The 27,431-nt window shown below is 46.1% G+C and overlaps 1 protein-coding gene across 3 annotated transcripts in view; it reads left to right on the top strand.

The window, feature by feature from the left end:
• The window catches only part of LOC135554572 (NT-3 growth factor receptor-like), a 150,748-nt gene that overhangs the window by 50,441 nt on the left and 72,876 nt on the right, over positions 1 to 27,431 (top strand). For all 3 annotated transcript variants that reach the window (XM_064986962.1, XM_064986958.1, XM_064986950.1), the window contains exons 5-7: positions 17,284 to 17,438; positions 22,556 to 22,701; positions 27,033 to 27,174. In XM_064986962.1, coding sequence (XP_064843034.1) covers positions 17,284 to 17,438; positions 22,556 to 22,701; positions 27,033 to 27,174 — 443 coding nt within the window. The remainder of the gene's footprint in view (positions 1 to 17,283; positions 17,439 to 22,555; positions 22,702 to 27,032; positions 27,175 to 27,431) is intronic.

Raw genomic sequence — 27,431 nt, 5'->3', positions numbered from 1 at the left:
AAAGGAGTGCATAGGGAATAGGGTGTCATTTGGGACATACAGGCAGTGTCATGGCACTGTGATGTGGAAGTCAGTTACCCAGCATAATTAAGACACTGCAGAGAGAGAGAGTTAGAGGCAGTCTGACCTCATTCTCCTATTAGTTATGAATATTGCAGTAAAAGTCAGGCCCAATCTGATGCTCCTTCAGCACCACTAGTATAATATTACAGTCTGGTCCAGTCTGGTCCAGTCTGATGCTCTTTCAGCACCACCAGTAGAATATTACAGGCTGGTCCAGTCTGGTCCAGTCTGATGCTCCTTCAGCACCACCAGTAGAATATTACAGTCTGGTCCAGTCTGATGCTCTTTCAGCACCACCAGTAGAATATTACAGTCTGGTCCAGTCTGGTCCAGTCTGATGCTCTTTCAGCACCATCAGTAGAATATTACAGTCTGGTCCAGTCTGATGCTCTTTCAGCACCACCAGTAGAATATTACAGTCTGGTCCAGTCTGATGCTCCTTCAGCACCACCAGTAGAATATTACAGTCTGGTCCAGTCTGGTCCAGTCTGATGCTCTTTCAGCACCACCAGTAGAATATTACAGTCTGGTCCAGTCTGGTCCAGTCTGATGCTCTTTCAGCACCACCAGTAGAATATTACAGTCTGGTCCAGTCTGGTCCAGTCTGATGCTCCTTCAGCACCACCAGTAGAATATTACAGTCTGGTCCAGTCTGATGTTCGTTCAGCACCACCAGTAGAATTTTACAGTCTGGTCCAGTCTGGTCTAGTCTGATGCTATGTCAGCACCATCAGTAGAATATTACAGTCTGGTCCAGTCTGATGCTCCTTCAGCACCACCAGTAGAATATTACAGTCTGGTCCAGTCTGGTCCAGTCTGATGCTCTTTCAGCACCACCAGTAGAATATTACAGTCTGGTCCAGTCTGATGCTCTTTCAGCACCACCAGTAGAATATTCCAGTCTGGTCCAGTCTGGTCCAGTCTGATGCTCTTTCAGCACCACCAGTAGAATATTACAGTCTGGTCCAGTCTGATGCTCCTTCAGCACCACCAGTAGAATATTACAGTCTGGTCCAGTCTGGTCCAGTCTGATGCTCTTTCAGCACCACCAGTAGAATATTACAGTCTGGTCCAGTCTGGTCCAGTCTGATGCTCTTTCAGCACCACCAGTAGAATATTACAGTCTGGTCCAGTCTGATGCTCTTTCAGCACCACCAGTAGAATATTACAGTCTGGTCCAGTCTGGTCCAGTCTGATGCTCCTTCAGCACCACCAGTAGAATATTACAGTCTGGTCCAGTCTGGTCCAGTCTGATGCTCCTTCAGCACCGCCAGTAGAATATTACAGTCTGGTCCAGTCTGGTCCAGTCTGATGCTCTTTCAGCACCAGCAGTAGAATATTACAGTCTGGTCCAGTCTGGTCCAGTCTGATGCTCCTTCAGCACCACCAGTACAATATTACAGTCTGGTCCAGTCTGGTCCAGTCTGATGCTCCTTCAGCACCGCCAGTAGAATATTACAGTCTGGTCCAGTCTGGTCCAGTCTGATGCTCTTTCAGCACCAGCAGTAGAATATTACAGTCTGGTCCAGTCTGGTCCAGTCTGATGCTCGTTCAGCACCACCAGTAGAATATTACAGTCTGGTCCAGTCTGATGCTCCTTCAGCAACACCAGTAGAATATTACAGTCTGGTCCAGTCTGATGCTCTTTCAGCACCACCAGTAGAATATTCCAGTCTGGTCCAGTCTGATGCTCCTTCTGCACAACCAGTAGAATATTACAGTCTGGTCCAGTCTGGTCCAGTCTGATGCTCCTTCAGCACAACCAGTAGAATATTACAGTCTGGTCCAGTCTGATGCTCCTTCTGCACAACCAGTAGAATATTACAGTCTGGTCCAGTCTGGTCCAGTCTGATGCTCTTTCAGCACCACTAGTAGAATATTACAGTCTGGTCCAGTCTGGTCCAGTCTGATGCTCTTTCAGCACCACCAGTAGAATATTACAGTCTGGTCCAGTCTGGTCTAGTCTGATGCTATGTCAGCACCAGCAGTAGAATATTACAGTCTGGTCCAGTCTGGTCCAGTCTGATGCTCCTTCAGCACCACCAGTAGAATATTACAGTCTGGTCCAGTCTGGTCCAGTCTGATGTTCTTTCAGCACCACCAGTAGAATATTACAGTCTGGTCCAGTCTGATGCTATGTCAGCACCAGCAGTAGAATATTACAGTCTGGTCCAGTCTGATGCTCCTTCAGCACCACCAGTAGAATATTACAGTCTGGTCCAGTCTGCTGCTCTTTCAGCACCACCAGTAGAATATTACAGTCTGGTCCAGTCTGGTCGGGTCTGATGCTCCTTCAGCACCACCAGTAGAATATTACAGTCTGGTCCAGTCTGATGCTCCTTCAGCACCACCAGTAGAATATTACAGTCTGGTCCAGTCTGATGCTATGTCAGCACCAGCAGTAGAATATTACAGTCTGGTCCAGTCTGATGCTATGTCAGCACCAGCAGTAGAATATTACAGTCTGGTCCAGTCTGATGCTCCTTCAGCACCACCAGTAGAATATTACAGTCTGGTCCAGTCTGATGCTCCTTCAGCACCAGCAGTAGAATATTACAGTCTGGTCCAGTCTGATGCTCCTTCAGCACCACCAGTAGAATATTACAGTCTGGTCCAGTCTGGTCTAGTCTGATGCTATGTCAGCACCAGCAGTAGAATATTACAGTCTGGTCTAGTCTGGTCCAGTCTGATGCTCCTTCAGCACCACCAGTAGAATATTACAGTCTGGTCCAGTCTGATGCTCTTTCAGCACCACCAGTCGAATATTACAGTCTGGTCCAGTCTGATGCTATGTCAGCACCACCAGTAGAATATTACAGTCTGGTCCAGTCTGATGATCTTTCAGCACCACCAGTAGAATATTACAGTCTGGTGCAGTCTGGTCCAGTCTGATGCTCTTTCAGCACCACCAGTAGAATATTACAGTCTGGTCCAGTCTGATGCTCCTTCAGCACCACCAGTAGAATATTACAGTCTGGTCCAGTCTGATGCTATGTCAGCACCAGCAGTAGAATATTACAGTCTGGTCCAGTCTGATGCTATGTCAGCACCAGCAGTAGAATATTACAGTCTGGTCCAGTCTGATGCTCCTTCAGCACCACCAGTAGAATATTACGGTCTGGTCCAGTCTGATGCTATGTCAGCACCACCAGTAGAATATTACAGTCTGGTCCAGTCTGATGATCTTTCAGCACCACCAGTAGAATATTACAGTCTGGTCCAGTCTGGTCCAGTCTGATGCTCTTTCAGCACCACCAGTAGAATATTACAGTCTGGTCCAGTCTTGTCCAGTCTGATGCTCTTTCACCACCACCAGTAGAATATTACAGTCTGGTCCAGTCTGGTCCAGTCTGATGCTCCTTCAGCACCACCAGTAGAATATTACAGTCTGGTCCAGTCTGATGCTCCTTCAGCACCACCAGTAGAATATTACAGTCTGGTCCAGTCTGATGCTATGTCAGCACCAGCAGTAGAATATTACAGTCTGGTCCAGTCTGATGCTATGTCAGCACCAGCAGTAGAATATTACAGTCTGGTCCAGTCTGATGCTCCTTCAGCAACACTAGTAGAATATTACAGTCTGGTCCAGTCTGGTCCAGTCTGATGCTCTTTCAGCACCAGCAGTAGAATATTACAGTCTGGTCCAGTCTGGTCCAGTCTGATGCTCTTTCAGCACCACTAGTAGAATATTACAGTCTGGTCCAGTCTGGTCCAGTCTGATGCTCCTTCAGCACCGGCAGTAGAATATAACAGTCTGGTCCAGTCTGGTCCAGTCTGATGCTCTTTCACCACCAGCAGTAGAATATTACAGTCTGGTCCAGTCTGGTCCAGTCTGATGCTCTTTCAGCACCACCAGTAGAATATTCCAGTCTGGTCCAGTCTGATGCTCTTTCAGCACCACCAGTAGAATATTACAGTCTGGTCCAGTCTGATGCTCCTTCAGCAACACCAGTAGAATATTACAGTCTGGTCCAGTCTGGTCCAGTCTGATGCTCCTTCAGCACAACCAGTAGACTATTACAGTCTGGTCCAGTCTGATGCTCCTTCTGCACAACCAGTAGAATATTACAGTCTGGTCCAGTCTGGTCCAGTCTGATGCTCTTTCAGCACCACCAGTAGAATATTACAGTCTGGTCCAGTCTGGTCCAGTCTGATGCTCTTTCAGCACCACCAGTAGAATATTACAGTCTGGTCCAGTCTGATGCTCCTTCAGCACCACCAGTAGAATATTACAGTCTGGTCCAGTCTGATGCTATGTCAGCACCACCAGTAGAATATTACAGTCTGGTCCAGTCTGATGCTCTTTCAGCACCACCAGTAGAATATTACAGTCTGGTCCAGTCTGGTCCAGTCTGATGCTCTTTCAGCACCACCAGTAGAATATTACAGTCTGGTCCAGTCTGGTCCAGTCTGATGCTCTTTCAGCACCACCAGTAGAATATTACAGTCTGGTCCAGTCTGATGCTCTTTCAGCACCACCAGTAGAATATTACAGTCTGGTCCAGTCTGGTCCAGTCTGATGCTCTTTCAGCAACACCATTAAAATATTACAGTCTGGTCCAGTCTGGTCCAGTCTGATGCTCCTTCAGCACCACCAGTAGAATATTACAGTCTGGTCCAGTCTGGTCCAGTCTGATGCTATTTCAGCACCAGCAGTAGAATATTACAGTCTGGTTCAGTCTGGTCCAGTCTGATGCTCTTTCAGCACCAGCATTAGAATATTACAGTCTGGTCCAGTCTGATGCTCTTTCAGCACCAGCAGTAGAATATTACAGTCTGGTGAACATCTTGGCCATGTTCTGTTATAATCTCCACCCTGTACAGCCAGAAGAGGACTGGCCACCCCTCATAGCCTGGTTCCTCTCTAGGTTTCTTCCTAGGTTTTGGCCTTTCTATGGAGTTTTTTCTAGCCACTTTGCTTCTACACCTGCATTGCTTGCTGTTTGGGGTTTTAGGCTGGGTTTCTGTACAGCACTTTGAGATATCAGCTGATGTACGAAGGGCTATATACATCCATTTGATTTCAGCAGGAAGGTCTGCCTCCTTCAGCACCACCAGTAGAACATTCCAGTCTGGTCCAGTCTGATGCTCTTTCAGCACCACCAGTAGAATATTACAGTCTGGTCCAGTCTGATGCTCTTTCAGCACCGCCAGTAGAATATTACAGTCTGGTCCAGTCTGGTCCAGTCTGATGCTCTTTCAGCACCACCAGTAGAATATTACAGTCTGGTCCAGTCTGGTCAAGTCTGATGCTCTTTCAGCACCACTAGTAGAATATTACAGTCTGGTCCAGTCTGGTCCAGTCTGATGCTCTTTCAGCACCACCAGTAGAATATTACAGTCTGGTCCAGTCTGATGCTCCTTCAGCACCACCAGTAGAATATTACAGTCTGGTCCAGTCTGATGCTATGTCAGCACCACCAGTAGAATATTACAGTCTGGTCCAGTCTGATGCTCTTTCAGCACCACCAGTAGAATATTACAGTCTGGTCCAGTCTGGTCCAGTCTGATGCTCTTTCAGCACCACCAGTAGAATATTACATTCTGGTCCAGTCTGGTCCAGTCTGATGCTCTTTCAGCACCACCAGTAGAATATTCCAGTCTGGTCCAGTCTGATGCTCTTTCAGCACCGCCAGTAGAATATTACAGTCTGGTCCAGTCTGGTCCAGTCTGATGCTCTTTCAGCACCACCAGTAGAATATTCCAGTCTGGTCCAGTCTGATGCTCCTCCCTGTTTCCTCTCCTCCTCATCTCAGGGAAGGTCTGCCTCCCCGTTTCCTCTCCTCCCCCTCCTCATCTCAGGGAAGGTCTGCCTCCCTGTTTCCTCCCCCTCCTCATCTCAGGGAAGGTCTGCCTCCCTGTTTCCTCCCCCTCCTCATCTCAGGGAAGGTCTGCCTCCCTGTTTCCTCTCCTCCTCATCTCAGTGAAGGTCTGCCTCCCTGTTTCCTCCCCTCCTCATCTCAGGGAAGGTCTGCCTCCCTGTTTCTCCTCTCCTCCTCATCTCAGGGAAGGTCTGCCTCCCTGTTTCCTCCTCCTCATCTCAGGGAAGGTCTGCCTCCCTGTTTCCTCTCCTCCCCTCCTCATCTCAGGGAAGGTCTGCCTCCCTGTTTCCTCTCCTGCCCCTCCTCATCTCAGGGAAGGTCTGCCTCCCTGTTTCCTCTCCTCCTCATCTCAGGGAAGGTCTGCCTCCCTGTTTCCTCTCCTGCCCCTCCTCATCTCAGGGAAGGTCTGCCTCCCTGTTTCCTCCCCCTCCTCATCTCAGGGAAGGTCTGCCTCCCTGTTTCCTCTCCTCCCCCTCCTCATCTCAGGTAAGGTCTGCCTCCCTGTTTCCTCTACTCCTCATCTCAGGGAAGGTCTGCCTCCCTGATTCCTCCCCCTCCTCATCTCAGGGAAGGTCTGCCTCCCTGTTTCCTCTCCTCCTCCCCCTCCTCATCTCAGGGAAGGTCTGCCTCCCTGTTTCCTCCCCCTCCTCATCTCAGGGAAGGTCTGCCTCCCTGTTTCCTCTCCTCCCCTCCTCAGCTCAGGGAAGGTCTGCCTCCCTGTTTCCTCCTCCTCATCTCAGGGAAGGTCTGCCTCCCTGTTTCCTCTCCTCCTCATCTCAGGGAAGGTCTGCCTCCTGTTTCCTCCTCCTCATCTCAGGGAAGGTCTGCCTCCCTGTTTCCTCTCCTCCCCTCCTCATCTCAGGGAAGGTCTGCCTCCCTGTTTCCTCTCCTCCCCCTCCTCATCTCAGGGAAGGTCTGCCTCCCTGTTTCCTCCCCCTCCTCATCTCAGGGAAGGTCTGCCTCCCTGTTTCCTCCCCCTCCTCATCTCAGGGAAGGTCTGCCTCCCTGTTTCCTCTCCTCCCCTCTCATCTCAGGGAAGGTCTGCCTCCCTGTTTCCTCTACTCCTCATCTCAGGGAAGGTCTGCCTCCCTGATTCCTCCCCCTCCTCATCTCAGGGAAGGTCTGCCTCCCTGTTTCCTCTCCTCCTCCCCCTCCTCATCTCAGGGAAGGTCTGCCTCCCTGTTTTCCTCCTCCTCATCTCAGGGAAGGTCTGCCTCCCTGTTTCCTCTCCTCCCCCTCCTCATCTCAGGGAAGGTCTGCCTCCCTGTTTCCTCCCCCTCCTCATCTCAGGGAAGGTCTGCCTCCCTGTTTCCTCTCCTCCTCATCTCAGGGAAGGTCTGCCTCCCTGTTTCCTCCCCTCCTCATCTCAGGGAAGGTCTGCCTCCCTGTTTCCTCTCCTCCCCTCCTCATCTCAGGGAAGGTCTGCCTCCCTGTTTCCTCTCCTCCCCTCCTCATCTCAGGGAAGGTCTGCCTCCCTGTTTCCTCCCCCTCCTCATCTCAGGGAAGGTCTGCCTCCATGTTTCCTCCCCCTCCTCATCTCAGGGAAGGTCTGCCTCCCTGTTTCCTCTCCTGCCCCACCTCATCTCAGGGAAGGTCTGCCTCCCTGTTTCCTCTCCTGCCCCTCCTCATCTCAGGGAAGGTCTGCCTCCCTGTTTCCTCTCCTCCCCCTCCTCATCTCAGGGAAGGTCTGCCTCCCTGTTTCCTCTCCTCCTCCTCCTCTCAGGGAAGGTCTGCCTCCCTGTTTCCTCTCTCCCCTCCTCATCTCAGGGAAGGTCTGCCTCCCTGTTTCCTCTCCTCCCCTCCTCATCTCAGGGAAGGTCTGCCTCCCTGTTTCCTCTCCTCCCCTCCTCATCTCAGGGAAGGTCTGCCTCCCTGTTTCCTCTCCTCCCCCTCCTCATCTCAGGGAAGGTCTGCCTCCCTGTTTCCTCTCCTCCTCATCTCAGGGAAGGTCTGCCTCCCTGTTTCCTCTCCTCCCCCTCCTCATCTCAGGGAAGGTCTGCCTCCCTGTTTCCTCCCCCTCCTCATCTCAGGGAAGGTCTGCCTCCCTGTTTCCTCCTCCTCATCTCAGGGAAGGTCTGCCTCCCTGTTTCCTCTCCTCCTCATCTCAGGGAAGGTCTGCCTCCCTGTTTCCTCCCCCTCCTCATCTCAGGGAAGGTCTGCCTCCCAGTTTCCTCTCCTCCCCCTCCTCATCTCAGGGAAGGTCTGCCTCCCTGTTTCCTCCCCCTCCTCATCTCAGGGAAGGTCTCCCTCCCTGTTTCCTCTCCTCCTCATCTCAGGGAAGGTCTGCCTCCCTGTTTCCTCCTCCTCCTCATCTCAGGGAAGGTCTGCCTCCCTGTTTCCTCTCCTCCTCCTCATCTCAGGGAAGGTCTGCCTCCCTGTTTCCTCTCCTCCCCCTCCTCATCTCAGGGAAGGTCTGCCTCCATGTTTCCTCTCCTCCCCCTCCTCATCTCAGGGAAGGTCTGCCTCCATGTTTCTTCTCCTCCCCTCCTCATCTCAGGGAAGGTCTGCCTCCCTGTTTCCCCCCTCCCCATCTCAGGGAAGGTCTGCCTCCCTGTTTCCTCTCCTCCCCCTCCTCATCTCAAGGAAGGTCTGCCTCCCTGTTTCCTCTCCTCCCCTCCTCATCTCAGGGAAGGTCTGCCTCCCTGTTTCCTCCCCCTCCCCATCTCAGGGAAGGTCTGCCTCCCTGTTTCCTCTCCTCCCCCTCCTCATCTCAAGGAAGGTCTGCCTCCCTGTTTCCTCTCCTCCCCCTCCTCATCTCAGGGAAGGTCTGCCTCCCTGTTTCCTCTCCTCCCCTCCTCATCTCAGGGAAGGTCTGCCTCCCTGTTTCCTCCCCCTCCTCATCTCAGGGAAGGTCTGCCTCCCTGTTTCCTCTCCTCCCCTCCTCATCTCAGGGAAGGTCTGCCTCCCTGTTTCCTCCCCCTCCTCATCTCAGGGAAGGTCTGCCTCCCTGTTTCCTCCCCCTCCTCATCTCAGGGAAGGTCTGCCTCCCTGTTTCCTCCCCCTCCTCATCTCAGGGAAGGTCTGCCTCCCTGTTTCCTCTCCTGCCCCACCTCATCTCAGGGAAGGTCTGCCTCCCTGTTTCTTCTCCTGCCCCTCCTCATCTCAGGGAAGGTCTGCCTCCCTGTTTCCTCTCCTGCCCCACCTCATCTCAGGGAAGGTCTGCCTCCCTGTTTCCTCTCCCTCCTCATCTCAGGGAAGGTCTGCCTCCCTGTTTCCTCTCCTCCTCATCTCAGGGAAGGTCTGCCTCCCTGTTTCCTCCCCCACCTCATCTCAGGGAAGGTCTGCCTCCCTGTTTCCTCTCCTGCCCCACCTCATCCCATCCCTCATCAAAGAGGTTCCCAATCAGCATGTTGAACTGCCTGAGAGTCAGCACTACATCCTGTTGGAGGGAACTCTTTAGATTGTTCCATAGATGGGGTACAGACAAGCTAAAAGCTGCTGTACCTAACTCTGAGGAGACCCAAGGGATTTCCAGAGTTAGCCATCCCTGAGACCAGGTAACTTGGAATCCCATGTGGGACACATTCCACCATGTTTAATACAGTTACATGTTTACTCAGCAGATAATTATCAAACCCAGTCAAATTGGAAAAAAACATTACATATTATCTTTGTTTTACAATTTTTCTCAGCAATTCGGTACCCTGATCTTTTGTCATTCTAGTGAAAGAGACGTGATGCTGAACAATGTAGTCTGACTCCATATTATGCTTCACTGCTTGGGATACAGAGGAAACAGATGGTGTGTTTGTCTCTCTGGGCCCTGCAGTGGAGCTACAGTAGCCAGCTTGGCCTTCCAGAACTGCTGCACAGCCAGCCTAACCCTTCTCTTGGGAAGCAGCCCTAATGTATTACAGTGGTGGGTTATACATGATAAATGGTCAATCTGCTGTAGTTTCTCTGAGGGGGATATGATGGGAGATCATTGGAGGAAGGCTGGGTCACTTCAGCCCACATTTTCATTCTACAGCAGCTACTGTAAATCCGTCTGCTAGAATCTGTGTCTGTCTGTCTGTCTGTCTGTCTGTCTGTCTGTCTGTCTGTCTGTCTGTCTGTCTGCATCTGTGTGTATGTGTTTGTGAAAGCATCTTCCTCTTTAATTCTGGCTTTCTCTATTGAAGCTCAGAGCTTCCTCTTTAATCCTGGCCTCCTCTATTGAAGCTCATAAGCTTCCTCTTTAATCCTGTCTTCCTCTATTGAAATGTAGAGCTTCACATATTCAAACATTGGTGCTTCTCTGTAAGTGGATTTTCTCCTGACTGGAATAGTCTGATCAAACCTGCAGTCCTTTGATAGACCCTGGTTTAGATTACAGATAATTAGACAGTAAAGACTGCAGTCCTTTGATAGACCTTGGTTTAGATTACAGAGAATTAGACAGTAAAGACTGCAGTCCTTTGGTTTAGATCACAGAGAATTAGACAGTAAAGACTGCAGTCCTTTGATAGACCCTGGTTTAGATTACAGATAATTAGACAGTAAAGACTGCAGTCCTTTGATAGGCCTTGGTTTAGATCACAGAGAATTAGACAGTAAAGACTGCAGTCCTTTGATAGTCCTTGGTTTAGATCACAGAGAATTAGACAGTAAAGACTGCAGTCCTTTGGTTTAGATCACAGAGAATTAGACAGTAAAGACTGCAGTCCTTTGATAGACCCTGGTTTAGATTACAGATAATTAGACAGTAAAGACTGCAGTCCTTTGATAGACCTTGGTTTAGATCACAGAGAATTAGACAGTAAAGACTGCAGTCCTTTGGTTTAGATCACAGAGAATTAGACAGTAAAGACTGCAGTCCTTTGATAGACCCTGGTTTAGATTACAGATAATTAGACAGTAAAGACTGCAGTCCTTTGATAGACCTTGGTTTAGATCACAGAGAATTAGACAGTAAAGACTGCAGTCCTTTGATAGTCCTTGGTTTAGATCACAGAGAATTAGACAGTAAAGACTGCAGTCCTTTGGTTTAGATCACAGAGAATTAGACAGTAAAGACTGCAGTCCTTTGATAGACCCTGGTTTAGATTACAGATAATTAGACAGTAAAGACTGCAGTCCTTTGATAGACCTTGGTTTAGATCACAGAGAATTAGACAGTAAAGACTGCAGTCCTTTGATAGACCTTGGTTTAGATCACAGAGAATTAGACAGTAAAGACTGCAGTCCTTTGATAGACCCTGGTTTAGATTACAGAGAATTAGACAGTAAAGACTGCAGTCCTTTGGTTTAGATTACAGATAATTAGACAGTAAAGACTGCAGTCCTTTGATAGGCCTTGGTTTAGATCACAGAGAATTAGACAGTAAAGACTGCAGTCCTTTGATAGTCCTTGGTTTAGATCACAGAGAATTAGACAGTAAAGACTGCAGTCCTTTGGTTTAGATCACAGAGAATTAGACAGTAAAGACTGCAGTCCTTTGATAGACCCTGGTTTAGATTACAGATAATTAGACAGTAAAGACTGCAGTCCTTTGATAGACCTTGGTTTAGATCACAGAGAATTAGACAGTAAAGACTGCAGTCCTTTGGTTTAGATCACAGAGAATTAGACAGTAAAGACTGCAGTCCTTTGATAGACCCTGGTTTAGATTACAGATAATTAGACAGTAAAGACTGCAGTCCTTTGATAGACCTTGGTTTAGATCACAGAGAATTAGACAGTAAAGACTGCAGTCCTTTGATAGTCCTTGGTTTAGATCACAGAGAATTAGACAGTAAAGACTGCAGTCCTTTGGTTTAGATCACAGAGAATTAGACAGTAAAGACTGCAGTCCTTTGATAGACCCTGGTTTAGATTACAGATAATTAGACAGTAAAGACTGCAGTCCTTTGATAGACCTTGGTTTAGATCACAGAGAATTAGACAGTAAAGACTGCAGTCCTTTGATAGACCTTGGTTTAGATCACAGAGAATTAGACAGTAAAGACTGCAGTCCTTTGATAGACCCTGGTTTAGATTACAGAGAATTAGACAGTAAAGACTGCAGTCCTTTGGTTTAGATTACAGAGAATTAGACAGTAAAGACTGCAGTCCTTTGATAGACCTTGGTTTAGATCACAGAGAATTAGACAGTAAAGACTGCAGTCCTTTGGTTTAGATCACAGAGAATTAGACAGTAAAGACTGCAGTCCTTTGGTTTAGATCACAGAGAATTAGACAGTAAAGACTGCAGTCCTTTGATCGACCTAGGTTTAGATCACAGAGAATTAGACAGTAAAGACTGCAGTCCTTTGGTTTAGATCACAGAGAATTAGACAGTAAAGACTGCAGTCCTTTGATCGACCTAGGTTTAGATCACAGAGAATTAGACAGTAAAGACTGCAGTCCTTTGGTTTAGATTACAGAGAATTAGACAGTAAAGACTGCAGTCCTTTGGTTTAGATTACAGAGAATTAGACAGTAAAGACTGCAGTCCTTTGATAGACCTTGGTTTAGATTACAGAGAATTAGACAGTAAAGACTGCAGTCCTTTGATAGTCCTTGGTTTAGATCACAGAGAATTAGACAGTAAAGACTGCAGTCCTTTGGTTTAGATCACAGAGAATTAGACAGTAAAGACTGCAGTCCTTTGATAGACCTAGGTTTAGATCACAGAGAATTAGACAGTAAAGACTGCAGTCCTTTGGTTTAGATCACAGAGAATTAGACAGTAAAGACTGCAGTCCTTTGATAGACCTTGGTTTAGATTACAGAGAATTAGACAGTAAAGACTGCAGTCCTTTGATAGACCTTGGTTTAGATTACAGAGAATTAGACAGTAAAGACTGCAGTCCTTTGATAGTCCTTGGTTTAGATCACAGAGAATTAGACAGTAAAGACTGCAGTCCTTTGGTTTAGATTACAGAGAATTAGACAGTAAAGACTGCAGTCCTTTGATAGACCTTGGTTTAGATCACAGAGAATTAGACAGTAAAGACTGCAGTCCTTTGGTTTAGATTACAGAGAATTAGACAGTAAAGACTGCAGTCCTTTGATAGACCTTGGTTTAGATTACAGAGAATTAGACAGTAAAGACTGCAGTCCTTTGATAGTCCTTGGTTTAGATCACAGAGAATTAGACAGTAAAGACTGCAGTCCTTTGGTTTAGATTACAGAGAATTAGACAGTAAAGACTGCAGTCCTTTGATAGACCTTGGTTTAGATCACAGAGAATTAGACAGTAAAGACTGCAGTCCTTTGGTTTAGATTACAGAGAATTAGACAGTAAAGACTGCAGTCCTTTGATAGACCTTGGTTTAGATCACAGAGAATTAGACAGTAAAGACTGCAGTCCTTTGATAGACCTTGGTTTAGATCACAGAGAATTAGACAGTAAAGACTGCAGTCCTTTGGTTTAGATCACAGAGAATTAGACAGTAAAGACTGCAGTCCTTTGATAGACCTAGGTTTAGATCACAGAGAATTAGACAGTAAAGACTGCAGTCCTTTGGTTTAGATCACAGAGAATTAGACAGTAAAGACTGCAGTCCTTTGATAGACCTTGGTTTAGATTACAGAGAATTAGACAGTAAAGACTGCAGTCCTTTGATAGACCTTGGTTTAGATTACAGAGAATTAGACAGTAAAGACTGCAGTCCTTTGATAGTCCTTGGTTTAGATCACAGAGAATTAGACAGTAAAGACTGCAGTCCTTTGATAGACTTTGGTTTAGATCACAGAGAATTAGACAGTAAAGACTGCAGTCCTTTGATAGTCCTTTGGTTTAGATCACAGAGAATTAGACAGTAAAGACTGCAGTCCTTTGGTTTAGATCACAGAGAATTAGACAGTAAAGACTGCAGTCCTTTGATAGACCTAGGTTTAGATCACAGAGAATTAGACAGTAAAGACTGCAGTCCTTTGGTTTAGATCACAGAGAATTAGACAGTAAAGACTGCAGTCCTTTGATAGACCTAGGTTTAGATTACAGAGAATTAGACAGTAAAGACTGCAGTCCTTTGATAGACCTTGGTTTAGATTACAGAGAATTAGACAGTAAAGACTGCAGTCCTTTGATAGTCCTTGGTTTAGATCACAGAGAATTAGACAGTAAAGACTGCAGTCCTTTGGTTTAGATTACAGAGAATTAGACAGTAAAGACTGCAGTCCTTTGATAGACCTTGGTTTAGATCACAGAGAATTAGACAGTAAAGACTGCAGTCCTTTGGTTTAGATTACAGAGAATTAGACAGTAAAGACTGCAGTCCTTTGATAGACCTTGGTTTAGATTACAGAGAATTAGACAGTAAAGACTGCAGTCCTTTGATAGTCCTTGGTTTAGATCACAGAGAATTAGACAGTAAAGACTGCAGTCCTTTGGTTTAGATTACAGAGAATTAGACAGTAAAGACTGCAGTCCTTTGATAGACCTTGGTTTAGATCACAGAGAATTAGACAGTAAAGACTGCAGTCCTTTGGTTTAGATTACAGAGAATTAGACAGTAAAGACTGCAGTCCTTTGATAGACCTTGGTTTAGATCACAGAGAATTAGACAGTAAAGACTGCAGTCCTTTGATAGACCTTGGTTTAGATCACAGAGAATTAGACAGTAAAGACTGCAGTCCTTTGATAGACCTTGGTTTAGATTACAGAGAATTAGACAGTAAAGACTGCAGTCCTTTGATAGACCCTGGTTTAGATTACAGAGAATTAGACAGTAAAGACTGCAGTCCTTTGATAGGCCTTGGTTTAGATTACAGAGAATTAGACAGTAAAGACTGCAGTCCTTTGATAGACCTTGGTTTAGATTACAGAGAATTAGACAGTAAAGACTGCAGTCCTGTGATAGTCCTTGGTTTAGATTACAGAGAATTAGACAGTAAAGACTGCAGTCCTTTGATAGGCCTTGGTTTAGATTACAGAGAATTAGACAGTAAAGACTGCAGTCCTTTGATAGGCCTTGGTTTAGATTACAGAGAATTAGACAGTAAAGACTGCAGTCCTTTGATAGACCTTGGTTTAGATTACAGAGAATTAGACAGTAAAGACTGCAGTCCTTTGATAGGCCTTGGTTTAGATTACAGAGAATTAGACAGTAAAGACTGCAGTCCTTTGATAGGCCTTGGTTTAGATTACAGAGAATTAGACAGTAAAGACTGCAGTCCTTTGATAGACCTTGGTTTAGATTACAGAGAATTAGACAGTAAAGACTGCAGTCCTTTGATAGACCTTGGTTTAGATTACAGAGAATTAGACAGTAAAGACTGCAGTCCTTTGATAGGCCTTGGTTTAGATCACAGAGAATTAGACAGTAAAGACTGCAGTCCTTTGATAGACCTTGGTTTAGATTACAGAGAATTAGACAGTAAAGACTGCAGTCCTTTGATAGACCTTGGTTTAGATTACAGATAATTAGACAGTAAAGACTGCAGTCCTTTGATAGGCCTTGGTTTAGATTACAGAGAATTAGACAGTAAAGACTGCAGTCCTTTGATAGACCCTGGTTTAGATTACAGAGAATTAGACAGTAAAGACTGCAGTCCTTTGATAGGCCTTGGTTTAGATTACAGAGAATTAGACAGTAAAGACTGCAGTCCTTTGGTTTAGATTACAGAGAATTAGACAGTAAAGACTGCAGTCCTTTGATAGACCTTGGTTTAGATTACAGAGAATTAGACAGTAAAGACTGCAGTCCTTTGATAGACCCTGGTTTAGATTACAGAGAATTAGACAGTAAAGACTGCAGTCCTTTGATAGGCTTTGGTTTAGATTACAGATAATTAGACAGTAAAGACTGCAGTCCTTTGATAGACCCTGGTTTAGATTACAGAGAATTAGACAGTAAAGACTGCAGTCCTTTGGTTTAGATGGGGCGGCAGGGTAGCCTAGTGGTTTGAGCGTTGGACTAGTAACCGGAAGGTTGCAAGGGTGCAAGTTCAAATCCCCGAGCTGACTAGGTACAAATCTGTCGTTCTGCCCCTGAACAGGCAGTTGACCCACTGTTCCTAGGCCGCCATTGAAAATGTTCTTAAACTACAGTATAATCATCCCTCATATCTTAAACTAGCTGTTTTCCTGTTACAGTATAATTTGTCTACAGGAGGCTGGACGGTGTGGTGTTTGACTGGGGTTGTGATGTGTTTTTGTCTACAGGAGGCTGGACGGTGTGGTGTTTGACTGGGGTTGTGATGTGTTTTTGTCTACAGGAGGCTGGACGGTGTGGTGTTTGACTGTGGTTGTGATGTGTTTTTGTCTACAGGAGGCTGGACGGTGTGGTGTTTGACTGTGGTTGTGATGTGTTTTTGTCTACAGGAGGCTGGACGGTGTGGTGTTTGACTGTGGTTGTGATGTGTTTTTGTCTACAGGAGGCTGGACGGTGTGGTGTTTGACTGGGGTTGTGATGTGTTTTTGTCTACAGGAGGCTGGACGGTGTGGTGTTTGACTGTGGTTGTGATGTGTTTTTGTCTACAGGAGGCTGGACGGTGTGGTGTTTGACTGGGGTTGTGATGTGTTTTTGTCTACAGGAGGCTGGACGGTGTGGTGTTTGACTGTGGTTGTGATGTGTTTTTGTCTACAGGAGGCTGGACGGTGTGGTGTTTGACTGTGGTTGTGATGTGTTTTTGTCTACAGGAGGCTGGACGGTGTGGTGTTTGACTGTGGTTGTGATGTGTTTTTGTCTACAGGAGGCTGGACAGTGTGGTGTTTGACTGGGGTTGTGATGTGTTTTTGTCTACAGGAGGCTGGACGGTGTGGTGTTTGACTGTGGTTGTGATGTGTTTTTGTCTACAGGAGGCTGGACGGTGTGGTGTTTGACTGTGGTTGTGATGTGTTTTTGTCTACAGGAGGCTGGACGGTGTGGTGTTTGACTGTGGTTGTGATGTGTTTTTGTCTACAGGAGGCTGGACGGTGTGGTGTTTGACTGTGGTTGTGATGTGTTTTTGTCTACAGGAGGCTGGACGGTGTGGTGTTTGACTGTGGTTGTGATGTGTTTTTGTCTACAGGAGGCTGGACGGTGTGGTGTTTGACTGTGGTTGTGATGTGTTTTTGTCTACAGGAGGCTGGACGGTGTGGTGTTTGACTGTGGTTGTGATGTGTTTTTGTCTACAGGAGGCTGGACGGTGTGGTGTTTGACTGTGGTTGTGATGTGTTTTTGTCTACAGGAGGCTGGACGGTGTGGTGTTTGACTGGGGTTGTGATGTGTTTTTGTCTACAGGAGGCTGGACGGTGTGGTGTTTGACTGTGGTTGTGATGTGTTTTTGTCTACAGGAGGCTGGACGGTGTGGTGTTTGACTGTGGTTGTGATGTGTTTTTGTCTACAGGAGGCTGGACGGTGTGGTGTTTGACTGTGGTTGTGATGTGTTTTTGTCTACAGGAGGCTGGACGGTGTGGTGTTTGACTGTGGTTGTGATGTGTTTTTGTCTACAGGAGGCTGGACGGTGTGGTGTTTGACTGTGGTTGTGATGTGTATTTGTCTACAGGAGGCTGGACGGTGTGGTTTTTGACTGTGGTTGCCACGTGCGTTGGATCCAGCTTTGGCAGCAGAGACGAGAGGCGGGGCTTCACACCCAGATGCTGTTCTGCAGAAACGGGGCCTTTAAGACACGATTGCAAAACATGTACATTACCTTATGTGGTAAGGAAACACACACACACACACACACATGCGCTCTCACACACACACGCACGCAGACACACACATAAATAAAGTGCATTCGGAAAGTGTTCAGACCTTGACTTTTTGCAACAAAAAAAAAGCACAAAAAAAATGAAACATCACATTTACAAAAGTATTTGTTGAAGCACCTTTGGCAGCGATTACAGCCTCCAGTCTTCTTGGATATGAAGCTACCAGCTTGTCACACCTGTATTTGGGGAGTTTCTCCCAATCCTCTCTGCAGATCCTCTCAAGCTCTGACAGGTTGGATGGGAAGCGTCGCTGCAAAGCTGTTTTCAGGTCTCTCCAGAGATGTTCCATCGGTTTCAAGGCTCTGGCCACTCAAGGACATTCAGAGACGTCCCGAAACCACACAGTGATCTGCTGCTCTCTCTCTCTCTCAATTTGTTTTCAAATTCTTTGTGGGTCTGTGTAATCGGACGGAAATAGTTGTCTCTAATATGGTCATACATTTAACAGCTTTGTTTCCACCTCATTTTGTGGGCAGTGTGCTCATAGCCTGTCTGCCAACAGCGGCCTTTCTCAATAGCAAGGCTATGCTCACTGAGTCTGTACATTGTCAAAAGCTCTCCTTAAGTTTGGGTCAGTCACAGTTGTCAGGTATTCTGCCACTGTGTGCTCTCTGTTTTTTTGTTAATACTTTCCAATGTGTCAAGTAATTCTATTTTTGTTTTCTCATGATTTTGGTTGGGTCTACTTGTGTTGTTGTCCTGGGTCTCTGTGGGGTGTGTTTGTGAACAGACCACCAGGACCTTAGGGAAATCTTCTCCAGGTTAATTTCTCTGTTGTTAATGGCTTTGTTATGGAAGGTTTGGGAATCACTTCCATTAAATTTGAGTATTTAATGGCTCTTTTATGGATTTTGATAATTAGTGGGTATTGACCTAATTCTGCTCTGCATGCATTATTTTGTGTTTGTTCCACTATGTGTTTTCTTGGTTGGTGAGCGGACCCCAGACCTCACAACCATAAAGACAATGGGTTCTAGAACTGAGTCAAGTATTTTTAGCCAAATCCTAATTGGGATGTCTAATTTTATGTTCCTTTTGATGGCATAGAATGTCCTTCTTGCATTGTCTCTCAGATCGTTCGCAGCTTTGTGGAATTTACCTGTGGCGCTGATGTTTAGGCCAATGTATGTATAGTTGTTTTGTGTGCTCTAGGGCAACGGTGTCTAGATGGAATTTGTATTTGTGATCCTGGCAACTGGATCTTTTTTGGAACACCAGTATTTTTGACTTACTGAGATTTACTGTCAGGGCCCAGGTCTGACAGAATCTGTGCAGAAGATCTAGGTGCTGCTGTAGGCCCTCCTTGGTTGGTGACATAAGCACCAGATCATCAGCAAACAGTAGACATTTGACTTCAGATTCTAGCAGGGTGAGGCCGGGTGTTGCAGACTGTTCTAGTGCCCTCGTCAGTTCGTTGATATGTATGTTGAAGAGGGCGAGGCCGGGTGTTGCAGACTGTTCTAGTGCCCTCGCCAGTTTGTTGATATGTATGTTGAAGAGGGCAAGGCCGGGTGTTGCAGACTGTTCTAGTGCCCTCGCCAGTTTGTTGATATGTATGTTGAAGAGGGCGAGGCCGGGTGTTGCAGACTGTTCTAGTGCCCTCGCCAGTTTGTTGATATGTATGTTGAAGAGGGTGAGGCCGGGTGTTGCAGACTGTTCTAGTGCCCTCGCCAGTTTGTTGATATGTATGTTGAAGAGGGCGAGGCCGGGTGTTGCAGACTGTTCTAGTGCCCTCGCCAGTTTGTTGATATGTATGTTGAAGAGGGCGAGGCCGGGTGTTGCAGACTGTTCTAGTGCCCTCTTCAGTTCGTTGATATGTATGTTGAAGAGGGCGAGGCCGGGTGTTGCAGACTGTTCTAGTGCCCTCGCCAGTTTGTTGATATGTATGTTGAAGAGGGTGAGGCCGGGTGTTGCAGACTGTTCTAGTGCCCTCTTCAGTTCGTTGATATGTATGTTGAAGAGGGCGAGGCCGGGTGTTGCAGACTGTTCTAGTGCCCTCGCCAGTTTGTTGATATGTATGTTGAAGAGGGCGAGGCCGGGTGTTGCAGACTGTTCTAGTGCCCTCGTCAGTTCGTTGATATGTATTTTGAAGAGGGCGAGGCCGGGTGTTGCAGACTGTTCTAGTGCCCTCGCCAGTTTGTTGATATGTATGTTGAAGAGGGTGAGGCCGGGTGTTGCAGACTGTTCTAGTGCCCTCGTCAGTTCGTTGATATGTATGTTGAAGAGGGCGAGGCCGGGTGTTGCAGACTGTTCTAGTGCCCTCGCCAGTTTGTTGATATGTATGTTGAAGAGGGCGAGGCCGGGTGTTGCAGACTGTTCTAGTGCCCTCGTCAGTTCGTTGATATGTATGTTGAAGAGGGTGAGGCCGGGTGCTGCAGACTGTTCTAGTGCCCTTGCCAGTTCGTTGATATGTATGTTGAAGAGGGTGAGGCCGGGTGTTGCAGACTGTTCTAGTGCCCTCTCCAGTTCGTTGATATGTATGTTGCAGAGGGTGAGGCTTAAGCTGTATCCCCGTCTCACCCCACGGCCCTGTGGGAAGAAATGTGTGTTTTTTGCCAATTCTAACCACACACTTGCTGTTTGTGTTCATGGATTTTATCATGTTTTTCCCCATACCATTTTCCATCCGTTTATATAGCAGACTTTCATTATATACTGAAATCAACACAGAATTTAATGTTCTATTCCTTTTCTTTTACCTTTATTTAACTAAGTCATTGAAGAACAAATTATTATTTTCAATGATGGCTTAGGAACGGTGGGTTAACTGCCTTGTTCAGGGGAACAGTGGGTTAACTGCCTTGTTCAGGGGAACAGTGGGTTAACTGCCTTGTTCAGGGGAACAGTGGGTTAACTGCCTTGTTCAGGGGAACAGTGGGTTAACTGCCTTGTTCAGGGGAACAGTGGGTTAACTGCCTTGTTCAGGGGAACAGTGGGTTAACTGCCTTGTTCAGGGGAACAGTGGGTTAACTGCCTTGTTCAGGGGCAGAACAACATATTTTTACCTTGTTACCTCGGGGATTCGATCTTGCAACCTTTCGGTTGCTCTAACCACTAGGCTACCTGCCGCCTCGCCTGAGAAGACTTTGCCTTTGTTTTGGTTCATTTGTTTGTCAATTAGGGTGTGCAGGGTGAATACGTGGTCTGTCCTACGGCAATTTTACATTTGCTCATTACATTGTTTTCACTGATGTATGTGTCTGCTCTTAATGATAATGCAGAGGATTTCCCCAAGGTTGCTGTTGATGCTTATCCCACTGTAGTTATTGGGTTCAAATGTGTCTTTACTTTTGTGGATTGGGTTAATGAGTCCTTGGTTCTAAATATTGGAGGAAGATGCCAGAGCTGATTGACTGAGGTTGATGTTAGATTCTCTGGTTTCTTCATTACATTGAGCTAATTTCTGAGGTGCTGTTCCCTAGTGTATTTCTGTATTGTTTTAGTGATTCACCATAGCCAAGAAGTAGACTCAGGTTTTCTGGGTCTCTATGTTTTTGGTTGGACAGGTTTCTCAATTTCCTTCTTATGTTTTTGCATTCTTCATCAAACCATTTGTCATTGTTTTTATTTTTAGATTGTTTGCTTGAAATTTTTAGATTTGATAGGGAAGCTGAGAGGTAAAATATACTGTTTAGGTTTTCTACTGCCAAGTTTACACCTTCACTATTACAGTGGAACGTTTTCTACCGCCAAGTTTACACCTTCACTATTACAGTGGAACGTTTTCTACTGCCAAGTTTACACCTTCACTATTACAGTGGAACGTTTTCTACTGCCAAGTTTACACCTTCACTATTACAGTGGAACGTTTTCTACTGCCAAGTTTACACCTTCACTATTACAGTGGAACGTTTTCTACTGCCAAGTTTACACCTTCACTATTACAGTGGAATGTTTTCTACTGCCAAGTTTACACCTTCACTATTACAGTGGAACGTTTTCTACTGACAAGTTTACACCTTCACTATTACAGTGGAACGTTTTCTACTGACAAGTTTACACCTTCACTATTACAGTGGAACGTTTTCTACTGCCAAGTTTACACCTTCACTATTACAGTGGAACGTTTTCTACTGCCAAGTTTACACCTTCACTATTACAGTGGAACGTTTTCTACTGCCAAGTTTACACCTTCACTATTACAGTGGAACGTTTTCTACTGCCAAGTTTACACCTTCACTATTACAGTGGAACGTTTTCTACTGCCAAGTTTACACCTTCACTATTACAGTGGAACGTTTTGTCCAGGAAATCATCTAAAGGGATTGAATGTGTTGTTGCCTGATTGTATTTTGGCAGGTTTCTACACTGCTTTCCTTCCATCTATGATGTTTCTTAATATTATGCAGTTCCTTTGCCGCCTCATGATTGAGTATTGCTCTTTTCAAGTACATGTGATTTTGCTGTGATCTGATAGGGGTGTTAGTGGGCTGACTGAGACTCTGGGTTGAGGTCAGTGATAAACTGGTCTACAGTACTACAGCCAAGAGATGAGCTATAGGTGTACCTACCATAGGAGTCCCCTCGAAGCCTACCATTGACTATGTACATACCCAGCATCGAACAGAGATGCAGGAGTTGTGACCCATTTTTGTTGGTTAAGTTGTGTCTCGGGGGGCATATGGGGGAGGGAATGCTGTCACCTCCAGGCAGGTGTTTGTCCCCCTGTGTACTGAGGGTGTCAGGTTCTTGTCCAGTTCTGGCATTTAGGTCACCACAGACTAGTACATGTCACTGGGCCTGGAAATGATAGCTTCTCCATCCTGGAGGGGGAAATCAGTCTTCATTAAAGCATGGGGATTCTAGTGGGGATATAGGTAGCATACATGAGGAAATGTTTATCTGTCTGTCTGTCTCTCTCTCTTTCTCTTTGTCTTTTTCTGTCTGTCTCAATCTCTCTCTGTCTCTCTCTGTCTCTCTCTGTCTCTCTCTGTCTCTCTCTCTGTCTCTGTCTTTCTCTCTCTCTCTCTCTCTCTCTCTCTCTCTCTCTCTCTCTCTCTCTCTATGTCTCTCTTTCTCTTTGTCTTTGTCTCCTCTCTCTCTCCCTGTCTCCTACTCCTCCAGACGTACCAGAGATCAGTGTAAGCCACAACAGTAGCCTGATGATGATAGAGGGTAGTAATGTAACTTTCAGCTGTAATGGGTCAGGAGCTCCCCTCCCCGAAGTCGACTGGACCGTCGCTGGACTACACTCCATCAACACACACCTGGTGAGAAGTACACACACCTGGTGAGACGTACACACACCTGGTGAGACATACACACCTGGTGAGACATACACACACCTAGTGAGACATACACACCTGGTGAGACATACAGACACCTGGTGAGACATACAGACACCTGGTGAGACATACAGACACCTGGTGAGACATACAGACACCTGGTGAGACATACACACACCTGGTGAGACATACACACACCTGGTGAGACATACACAAACCTGGTGAGACATACAGACACCTGGTGAGACATACACACACCTGGTGAGACATACACACACCTGGTGAGACATACACACACCTGGTGAGACATACACACACCTGGGGAGACATACACACACCTGGTGAGACATACAGACACCTGGTGAGACATACAGACACCTGGTGAGACATACAGACACCTGGTGAGACATACAGACACCTGGTGAGACATACACACACCTGGTGAGACATACACACACCTGGTGAGACATACAGAAACCTGGTGAGACATACACACACCTGGTGAGACATACACACACCTGGTGAGACATACACACACCTGGTGAGACATACAGACATAGGCACGGACGGATGGAAGCACACATGTAACCAGGCACACACACAGATCACCTTAATAATCTAATCTCCTGTCCTCTAGTTCTCCAGTCTAACATGTACTGTAGTCTAATGTCCACCAACCCTATTCATCTCCTCTAGTTCTCCAGACTAACATGTACTGTAGTCTAATGTCCACCAACCCTATTCATCTCCTCTAGTTCTCCAGACTAATGGGTACTGTAGTCTAATGTCCACCAACCCTATTCATCTCCTCTAGTTCTCCAGTCTAACGTGTACTGTAGTCTAATGTCCACCAACCCTATTCATCTCCTCTAGTTCTCCAGACTAACGTGTACTGTAGTCTAATGTCCACCAACCCTATTCATCTCCTCTAGTTCTCCAGTCTAACGTGTACTGTAGTCTAATGTCCACCAACCCTATTCATCTCCTCTAGTTCTCCAGTCTAACGTGTACTGTAGTCTAATGTCCACCAACCCTATTCATCTCCTCTAGTTCTCCAGACTAACGTGTACTGTAGTCTAATGTCCACCAACCCTATTCATCTCATCTCCTCTAGTTCTCCAGACTAAAGTGTACTGTAGTCTAATGTCCACCAACCCTATTCATCTCCTCTAGTTCTCCAGTCTAAAGTGTACTGTAGTCTAATGTCCACCAACCCTATTCATCTCCTCTAGTTCTCCAGACTAAAGTGTACTGTAGTCTAATGTCCACCAACCCTATTCATCTCCTCTAGTTCTCCAGTCTAAAGTGTACTGTAGTCTAATGTCCACCAACCCTGTTCATCTCCTCTTGTTCTCCAGACTAAAGTGTACTGTAGTCTAATGTCCACCAACCCTCTTCATCTCCTCTTGTTCTCCAGTCTAAAGTGTACTGTAGTCTTTTGTCCACCAACCCTGTTCATCTCCTCTAGTTCTCCAGACTAAAGTGTACTGTAGTCTAATGTCCACCAACCCTCTTCATCTCCTCTAGTTCTCCAGTCTAACGTGTACTGTAGTCTAATGTCCACCAACCCTATTCATCTCCTCTAGTTCTCCAGACTAACATGTACTGTAGTCTAATGTCCACCAACCCTATTCATCTCCTCTAGTTCTCCAGTCTAACGTGTACTGTAGTCTAATGTTCACCAACCCTATTCATCTCCTCTAGTTCTCCATGTCTAACGTGTACTGTAGTCTAATGTCCACCAACCCTATTCATCTCCTCTAGTTCTCCAGTCTAACATGTACTGTAGTCTAATGCCCACCAACCCTATTCATCTCCTCTAGTTCTCCATGTCTAACGTGTACTGTAGTCTAATGTCCACCAACCCTATTCATCTCCTCTAGTTCTCCAGTCTAACGTGTAGGGTAGTCTAATGTCCACCAACCCTATTCATCTCCTCTAGTTCTCCAGACTAACGTGTACTGTAGTCTAATGTCCACCAACCCTATTCATCTCCTCTAGTTCTCCAGACTAAAGTGTACTGTAGTCTAATGTCCACCAACCCTATTCATCTCCTCTAGTTCTCCAGACTAACATGTACTGTAGTCTAATGTCCACCAACCCTATTCATCTCCTCTAGTTCTCCAGTCTAAAGTGTACTGTAGTCTAATGTCCACCAACCCTGTTCATCTCCTCTAGTTCTCCAGACTAACGTGTACTGTAGTCTAATGTCCACCAACCCTATTCATCTCCTCTAGTTCTCCAGACTAAAGTGTACTGTAGTCTAATGTCCACCAACCCTATTCATCTCCTCTAGTTCTCCAGTCTAAAGTGTACTGTAGTCTAATGTCCACCAACCCTATTCATCTCCTCTAGTTCTCCAGACTAACGTGTACTGTAGTCTAATGTCCACCAACCCTATTCATCTCCTCTAGTTCTCCAGACTAACATGTACTGTAGTCTAATGTCCACCAACCCTATTCATCTCCTCTAGTTCTCCAGTCTAACGTGTACTGTAGTCTAATGTTCACCAACCCTATTCATCTCCTCTAGTTCTCCATGTCTAACGTGTACTGTAGTCTAATGTCCACCAACCCTATTCATCTCCTCTAGTTCTCCAGTCTAACATGTACTGTAGTCTAATGCCCACCAACCCTATTCATCTCCTCTAGTTCTCCATGTCTAACGTGTACTGTAGTCTAATGTCCACCAACCCTATTCATCTCCTCTAGTTCTCCAGTCTAAAGTGTACTGTAGTCTAATGTCCACCAACCCTATTCATCTCCTCTAGTTCTCCAGACTAAAGTGTACTGTAGTCTAATGTCCACCAACCCTATTCATCTCCTCTAGTTCTCCAGACTAAAGTGTACTGTAGTCTAATGTCCACCAACCCTATTCATCTCCTCTAGTTCTCCAGTCTAACGTGTACTGTAGTCTAATGTCCACCAACCCTATTCATCTCCTCTAGTTCTCCAGTCTAACGTGTACTGTAGTCTAATGTCCACCAACCCTATTCATCTCCTCTAGTTCTCCAGTCTAACGTGTACTGTAGTCTAATGTCCACCAACCCTATTCATCTCCTCTAGTTCTCCAGACTAACGTGTACTGTAGTCTAATGTCCACCAACCCTGTTCATCTCCTCTAGTTCTCCAGACTAAAGTGTACTGTAGTCTAATGTCCACCAACCCTATTCATCTCCTCTAGTTCTCCAGACTAACATGTACTGTAGTCTAATGTCCACCAACCCTATTCATCTCCTCTAGTTCTCCAGTCTAAAGTGTACTGTAGTCTAATGTCCACCAACCCTATTCATCTCCTCTAGTTCTCCAGTCTAAAGTGTACTGTAGTCTAATGTCCACCAACCCTATTCATCTCCTCTTGTTCTCCAGTCTAAAGTGTACTGTAGTCTAATGTCCACCAACCCTATTCATCTCCTCTAGTTCTCCAGACTAACGTGTACTGTAGTCTAATGTCCACGAACCCTATTCATCTCCTCTAGTTCTCCAGACTAAAGTGTACTGTAGTCTAATGTCCACCAACCCTATTCATCTCCTCTAGTTCTCCAGACTAACATGTACTGTAGTCTAATGTTGTGTTCTCCGCTCATCTCCTTTCCTCTTCTCTCCTCAGTCAATCAATTGTATTTGTATTTATTTTTACATCAGCATATGCCACAACGTGCTTATAGAGAAACCCAGCATTAATCCCCCAATCAGCAAGCAATGTAGATGTAGAAGCATGGTGGTTAGGAAAAACTCCCCAGAAAGGTAGGAACCGAGGAAGAAACCTAGAGAGGAACCAGGCTCTGAGGGGTGGCCAGTCCTCTTCTGGCTGTACCGGGTGGAGATTATAAGAGTACATGGCCATGAAGACCAGATCGTTCTTCAAGATGTTTATAGATGACCAGGAGGGTCAAATGTTCATTATAGAGGCTGCAACAGCTCAGCACTTCAGGAGTAAATGTCAGTTGGGTTTTCATAGCAAAGCATTCAGAGACAGAGAGACAGAGAGGTAGAGACAGAGAGGTACAGAGAGGTAGAGAGACAGAGAGGTATTCATCTCCTCTAGTTCTCCAGTCTAAGAGAGACAGAGAGGTAGAAAGACCGAGAGGTAGAGAGACCGAGAGGTAGAGAGACCGAGAGGAAAGGTAGAGACAGAGAGGTAGAGAGACAGAGGTAGAGAGACCGAGAGGTAGAGAGGTAGAGACTAATGTGTATGGTAGTCTAATGCCTTGTTCTCTCCTCTCCTCTCCTCTCCTCTCCTCTCCTCTCCTCTCCTCTCCTCTCTTCTCTTCTCTTCTCTTCTCTCTTCTCCTCTCCTCTCCTCTCCGTCTCTAGTCTAATGTCTACTGGCCCAACATCCATTCTATTAACCTGACGCTAGTCAACGTAAGTCGAGACGACAACGGCTTCCTGCTCACCTGCATAGCAGAGAACCTAGTGGGAATGACCAACGCTTCCATCCAGCTGGCTGTACAGTGTAGGTTTCAATCCACGTGTGTGTGTGTATTCCAATGGTTATCATTCCCAACTGAACAGTGTAGGTTTCAATCCACTGGTGTGTGTATATATGTGCATGCGAACAACTATTCCCTATATAGTGTACTACTAATGACCAGGACACATCCTCCCTATTCCCTATATAGTGTACTACTAATGACCAGGACACATCCTCCCTATTCCCTATACAGTGTACTACTAATGACCAGGACACATCCTCCCTATTCCCTATATAGT

Source organism: Oncorhynchus masou, chromosome 2 (genome assembly GCF_036934945.1).
Source record: "Oncorhynchus masou masou isolate Uvic2021 chromosome 2, UVic_Omas_1.1, whole genome shotgun sequence".
Taxonomy (NCBI): Eukaryota; Metazoa; Chordata; class Actinopteri; order Salmoniformes; family Salmonidae; genus Oncorhynchus; species Oncorhynchus masou.
Note: the sequence above shows the minus strand (reverse complement) of the source record. Positions and strands in the feature narration are given on the sequence as shown.